The 7,289-nt window shown below is 40.4% G+C and overlaps 1 protein-coding gene across 1 annotated transcript in view; it reads left to right on the forward strand.

Annotated features, from left to right (window-relative positions):
• Nucleotides 1-7,289, forward strand: part of TDRD9 (tudor domain containing 9) — a 130,448-nt gene that overhangs the window by 32,877 nt on the left and 90,282 nt on the right. The window contains exon 2 of the mRNA XM_007128400.2: nucleotides 2,278-2,381. Within this exon, the coding sequence (XP_007128462.2) occupies nucleotides 2,278-2,381 (104 nt within the window). The remainder of the gene's footprint in view (nucleotides 1-2,277; nucleotides 2,382-7,289) is intronic.

Here is a 7,289-nt window from a genome sequence, read left to right on the forward strand (position 1 = left end):
CACACAGACACACACACACACACACACACACACAGACACACACACACATATTCTTTTCCATTATGGTTTACTACAGGATATTGAATATAGTTCCCTGTCTGTACAGTAGGACCTTGTTGTTTATCCATTCTATATAAAATAGTTTGCGTCTGCTAACCCCAAACTCCCAATCCTTCCCTCCCCAGCCCCCTCCCCCTTGGCAACCACAGGTCTGTTCTCTATGTCTGTGAGTCTGTTTCTGTTTCATAAGTAAATTCATTTGTATCTTACTTAATTTTATTTAAAAATTTTTATTTTATTTTATTTTTTCTGGCCTCTACAGAGTGTATTAAAAGCAGCACGTGAGGTTAACACATACTTTCACTGAAAAACATTACCTAGATACAACAAAATTCTATTTCGCTTTGAAATATCTTTTCCATAGGTGACTATACATGTTTTATTACATGCACCACAGTGTGTGAATCCCATTTTTAGTGCAAGAACTTCTGTACTTATTTACATATACATATAGGACTCTTAGAAACATCTTTTATATGTGTATCTTTAAAAAGTATATGAATTGCAGCACATATCCTTTAACTGAGAAAACACTACCCAGAGACAATAAATTCTACCACTCTTAAAAACGTCTGTTACACATTTAACTTTGCATAGTGTCTTACATGCACCAAAGTGTGGATATCATACTCTTAATTAAATAACTGTATATTTTCACATGTACAGCCAAAATTCTTATAAATATCTCCTATACCTGAGATTTTACAGAATGTATGAAATGCAGCATATGCGATGAACATTCTTTTGATGAAATAACACTACCTGGATGTAACAAAATTCTATCACCTTAAGAAACATCTTTAAAAAAAAACATTTTGTATCATATTTTAGATTGCACATATAAGTGGTATCATACGGTATTTGTCTTTCTCTTTCTGACTTCACTTAGTATGATAATCTCTAGGTCCATCCATGTTGCTGCAAATGGCATTATTTCATTATTTTTATGGCTGAGTAGTATTCCATTGTGTATATGTACCACGTCTTGTTTATCCATTCATCTGTCGATGGACATCTAGGTTGCTTCCATGTCTTGGCTATTGTAAATAGTGCTGCAGTGAACATTGGGGTGCATGTATCTTTTCAAATTAGGGTTTTCATCTTTTCCGTATATATGCCCAGCAGTGGGATTGCTGGATCATATGGTAGCTCTATTTTTAGTTTTTTAAGGAACCTCCATACTGTTCTCTATAGTGGCTGCGTTTTGGAAAACAGCCACTGTACGTTCCCACCAACAGTGTAGGAAGGTTCTCTTTTCTCCACACCCTCTCCAGCATTTATTATTTGTAGATTTTTTGATTATGGCCGTTCTGACTAGTGTGAGGTGATACCTCATTGTACTTTTGATTTGCATTTCTCTCATAATTAGCAATGTTGAGCATCTTCTCATGTGCCTCTTGGCCACCTGGATGTCTTCTGTGGAGAAATGTCTACTCAGGTCTTCTGCCCATTTTTTGATTGGGTTGTTTTTTTTTTTTTTTTTTTTTTTTTTTTTTTTTTTATTGGAGTATAATTGCTTTACAATGGTGTGTTAGTGTCTGCTTTATAACAAAGTGAATCAGTTATACATATACACGTTCCCATATCTCTTCCCTCTTGCGTCTCCCTCCCTCCCACCTATTTTTGCTGTTATTTCTATTGCCTTGGGAGACTGACCTAAGAAAACACATTGCTACGATTTATGTCAGAGGATGTTTTGCTTCTGTGCTCTCCTGAACCTGTAGCGTCTTGACTGCCTTTAGTTCAAAATAATCCTTATGCAAAAGTGACACATTTTGGGGAGGTTCGTTCTGAACCCCTACAGCTCCCATACGTGTCTTTGCATGTGCTTCCTTGTCTATAGGTCCGAATACTGCCCTTGGGGAAGATACTGAGGAAAGAAGTGTCGGCTGGCAGGAGATGTGTTCTGAGGTTAATAGGACCCGTCATAGTGCTCTGCAGAGTAACCGCTTGTACCCATCTGCCTCCCTCTCCTCGTAACCTAAGCATAGTTGTTCTTCTTGCCAATTCAAAGGGTGGAAAAGGTTTCTCATTGTTTTAATTTGCATCTATTTGGTGACTGACTGTGAATTTGAGTGTATTTTCATTTGTTTATTGACGATTTGCAGTTTTTCTTATAGGACTTAATGTAAAAGTAACTATTCAAGAATTCTCCTAGCATGTGGGAATTTCTTGGCTTTCTGTAAACAGTATACTAACTTTTAATATTCTTTGCAGGCCCCTGAGCCAAAAGAGTTCAGAGACGGAGTATATTAACAAATACAGAAAACTTGAAGCACAAGAGTTTATGTATGGCAGTGATCATTCAACCAGTGGGCCAGGTAAACGAGTATCTTTTAAGTATCATAAAATATGATATGTGAGCTGTTCACATGTTAAAACATTAACTTCTTAAAAGTCTTTAAGAAGTGTATTTTGATCAATAAAGAATCCATATTGCTTGTTAATTCAGGATTTTGGGGGGATGAGTATATGATAGATTATAAATTGTGAGTGTGTGATGTGTTGTGAGTTGCTCATGTTTTTCTCTCTTAAGTATAGTGTCTAAATAGTCTGTCCTTTGGAAGATTAATAACGGTCCCTGACCTTACTATTAATTAGAATTACTTAAAATTGTTATTATAATTTTAATAATAATAATATAATATATTATTATAAAATTATTTTATTGTTATTAAATTTATTATAGTTTTAAAAATAATAATCATATTAAAACAAAATTTTAAATAGTTCATAAATGTATACAATAAAAGGTAAAGATCCTTCTTAACCTCTCCTCCTCCCAAGGAGGAGATACAAGGATACAACTGTTCACAGAGTTTAGGTTCAACTAGTTACTTTCTGTGAGTGTGCACTTTCTTTTAGTGAGCTGATTGTCTTATTAGCATTAGACCGTATTCATATGACAGAAGTAAGTTTTTGATTTTTTTGCTTTATAAAAGGTTATCCGGCACAAACTTCCTACCAATTCAGTCAGGAAGTTCTGCCTCCTTTCTTTCTACCCTGTGTACTTACGCTCGGACTTAGGGACAGAAGTTGGGGTTAGAGTAATATTTTCCAGCCTTTCTGAAAATTATGAAATATAGTCCATACGTAAAAGTATACTAATCCTTATTCTTCTTGGTCTTTATTCGGGCTTCTTGACAATATAAAATATTGGTATCTTTCATCAATTCTGCAAAATTTTGAGCCATTATCTATGCTCTGCCCTCTCATGCAGTTTTGTATTTTTCATTTTTTTGGTCACTACTATATGCAGATTAATTTCTCATTGTTCATCTTTCTCCTAAGGCAGAAGCAGCTTTGAGTTCTTTGTCTTCCTGTCTGTGTCCTTGCCTTATTATAGACTTTGGGCTGGTGTTTCCTCTCTGTCTTGCCAAGCTTTCGGTTTTTTAAAGATGATGTTTGTATATTTCATCTAGCATCTTTAGTCCTCAGGAGGAATATTTGTGTGAACAACCCAGTACATGATTACCAGAAGTGATAGTGTGTCCTTTGATTCAGTATTTACTTATTCTAAGAAAAGTACAACGTAGTATGTGTAAGAACGTTTATTGCATCGTTGCTTATTTATGGGAAGCCTTAGAAGTCTCTTAAATGTCAGCGAACAGAGACCTGGTGATTTTTATCTGTGTAGGGGAGTGTGTGGACTTTGATAGAAGCCTGAAATAGCTACGTGTTATTGTGGAAAGACATGTGTCAGGTAATATTTCCTTTTGGGGAAGTGTGTTAGTTTTCAGAATACTCTTGATGACCTCATCCTTCTTGTTACATCACATATACAAACCCCGAGCACACCGCTGCGGGTCCTGGAGCAGGCCGTCGGGGTTGCCCCTGTGTGGAGGTGGCTAGGTTACAAACGAGTGCCTGCAAGTGCAAGTGTCTGCTCTTGTAACTTTTGATTTGGATCCGTATTTGAAACTGCTATTTGCTTTCTCTGTCCCTGGCATCTTAATATGTTTGGAGCTTTTCACTAGGCAGTCATATAGCTTTGACTGCACGTGGAGGATCCACTCCATGCCCAGTGTTTATCAAGGTGTGTGCGCCAGGGACGGTGTGAAGCAATGAGAATGTAAGTTGAAAAGACCTGGTCCCTCCTCTTACAGAGATTATCATTGAATCAGGTAGTTACACAAATAAATGCTTTTGGAGGTAAATGCTCTAAAAGATAAACTCTCTGGGGACTTAGGACAGGGGTGTCTGACTTGAGCTGGGGTATCAGGAAAGTAACAATTGAGCTTGGAGCTGAAGGATGAATAGAAGTTATAGAAGTTACCTAGACAGTTCGGGGATCAGGGGGAGGGGAAAATGTGTGCAGAGGGCCTGTAATAGGAGAAAGCCCGGGGTGTGGGTGGGCAGGGTCAGTTGGAGACTGAACAATAGCCCTCCACAGAGATCCTCACCCTACTCTTCAGAACATGTGGTGACTGTGCTACATCACATGGTAAAAGGAACTTTACAGATTAAGTTGAGGAGCTTGAGGTGGAGGGACTGTGGGTGGGTCTGGTGTAATCGCAGGACTCTTAACAGAGTCAGTAGTAGACGTGAGGACAGAAGCCAGAGTGACACAAGGAGGGAGCAGTGAGCCAGGGAGTGCAGGCAGCTTCTTGAAGCTGAAGAGGTGGGGAATGGGTTCTTCCCCACAGAGCCTCCAGAAGGAACCAGCTGTGCATACCTCTGGATCTTAGCCCAGACTGCTTTTGGACCTCTGACGTTCAGAGCTGTAAGAGAATACTGTAAATGTGTGTTGTTTTAAGCTACTAAGGTTGGGATCACGTGTCACAGCAGTAGAAGACGAATGCGGTTGTGTTGAATGAGGCTGGATGAGATACAGGCACAACCGGTGACAGGGCCTGGGGCCGCGACTAAGAATTCTAGTTTTAATACTCAGAGCAAGGGGAAGCTGTTGAAGGTTCTAGCTTTACCTTGGCATGAGTGTGTGTGGGTGGGGGAGTGTCGAGGGATGAGATCAGTGTTTTGAGAAGACCACTCTGGTCATATTGGAGAGACTGGGCTGGTGGGGACCAGCATGGACATGAGGAGAAGTCCAGGTGAGACTGGATGGTGACTGACGACTGGGGTGACGGCATGGAGTGGGATGTGAGGGAGGAGAGGGGCCGCAGGAAGCAGGAGGTGTTGCTCCATGCTTTGAAGTGCAGCAGTGCCTGTGGGGAAGAGATGAGGTTCTCGTGTGTGTGTGTGTCTACACAGCTATTTCTATCCCTATTCTGTCTGTTTACATTAAAACTGTGAGATCGCACTGGTACCTCTAATTCCAGTCCAGCCCCAGGGTTTCAATGTGAAAATTTTATTATATCCAGTTTAAAATACTTTGATTCAAAATACCTTTGCTGGGACTTCCCTGGTGATGCAGTGGTTAAGAATCCGCCTGCCAGCAGGGGACATGGATTCGAGCCCTGATCTGGGAAGATCCCACATGCCGCGGAGCAACTAAGCCCGTGAGCCACAACTATTGAGCCTGCGCTCTGGAGCCCGCAAGCCACAACTACTGAGCCCACATGCCACAACTACTGAAGCCCGTGCGCCTAGAGCCCGTGCTCTGCAACAAGAGAAGCCATCGCAGTGAGAAGCCCATGTACTGCAATGAAGACCCAAAGCAGCCAAAAAAAAAATAAATAATAAAAATAAATAATAAATTAAAAAATAATAATTAAAAAATACCTTTGCTTTTGGTGTGATACAGGTGTTATTTCACCTATATAACTGTTTTTTTTGTTGTTGTTTTTTTTTTTTTGCGGTACACGGGCCTCTCACCGCTGCGGCCTCTCCCGCTGCGGAGCACAGGCTGCGGACGCACAGGCCCATTGGCCATGGCTCACGGGCCCAGCCGCTCCCTGGCATGTAGGATCCTCCTGGACCGGGGCACGAACCCGCGTCCCCTGCATCGGCAGGCGGACTTCCAACCACTGCGCCACCAGGGAAGCCCTATATAACTTTAAAAAAATTATTCCTAAGTAGAAATTCAAGAACACACATTCAGTGAATTTCTGTGGATTACATTAGAATCATTTTATGTAGTTTAAAGTAAATCATTTTTTAAAAATTGAGATTTAATAGCATTTCTGAACAGCTTGACCTTGGTTCCAAGCTGTGGATTCCTGCAGGGTTTCTGTTGTTGTCGTATAGCGTTTTTGAATTTGTCCTGGGATGGTGTCCTTAGTTGTGATTAAATGCCACAGTGCTACCTCCCTTCTAATTTGGTGATATTTTTGGTGGGTTGTTTCCATCCCTTTGATAGCTTTTCTTTTGAGTTTAAGAGAATGGCCTGTATGGAGTTTTTAATAACTGAAAAGGGAAATATTCAAATTAAGTTTAATTTTGTATTTGGAATACCAACCCATACTTGGAGAAAGTGATATGTAATTTTGAAGATTTAATTTTATGCTTAAATCAGCAATGTAGTAATTAAACTTATTTTCTATAGTGCACAGTGTCTAGATTTTATGATAAGAAATGTTGTTATATTCTCCAGTTAAAATCCATTATATACTGTTTGGAACCCTGACTGCTGAATTTTTTTGCTTAGATTTTATATTTGAGAAACTAGCAATTTTCATGGTTTCCAGTTTTTTCCAGTTCATGTGAGATATTTTAATGATAATAACCTCGGATAAAGAGATAACAGGAAAATAAAATTAGAGGTTGAGGTATTTCTCATATCACTTTTGGATTACACTTTGCTGTATGTGGTTTGTTGATTTGCGTGAAATAACCCATTTTCTTTGAGAACTTACCTGTAATATTTTTCTGGCCCCCTCCTTTGATTTGGTTGCTGCTGCACAGGTGAAAGAGCTGCACAGCCGTGAACATGTCTTTTGCTTCTGGTCTCCCCTCTGGCGGTGGATGTGGAGCCTGGACTTGGTTTGCGCTCGGTCGGCTGCAGCCAGTGACCTAAAAATGTCAGCCGGTGTTTCCTGTTAAACAGAGAGAGGGCTGTGGTTTAGACAATACAGTTAGGACTTCTGCAGTTTTTTCCTTGTAGCATTTCTGTCTTTAAGCAGCAACGTGCAAAATGCATGTAACCAAGGAATGTAAGTCACATCAGTGTTGTCCAAGCGATGGCTCGTTTAGCAGCACCATGAGCCACGGCTGCAGGTTCTGAGCGAAAAACACAGCTGCTGGGGCTTCCCTGGTGGCGCAGTGGTTGAGAGTCCGCCTGCCGATGCAGGGGACACGGGTTCGTGCCCCGGTCCGGGAGGATCCCACAT

This window comes from Physeter macrocephalus, chromosome 11 (assembly GCF_002837175.3).
Source record: "Physeter macrocephalus isolate SW-GA chromosome 11, ASM283717v5, whole genome shotgun sequence".
Taxonomy (NCBI): Eukaryota; Metazoa; Chordata; class Mammalia; order Artiodactyla; family Physeteridae; genus Physeter; species Physeter macrocephalus.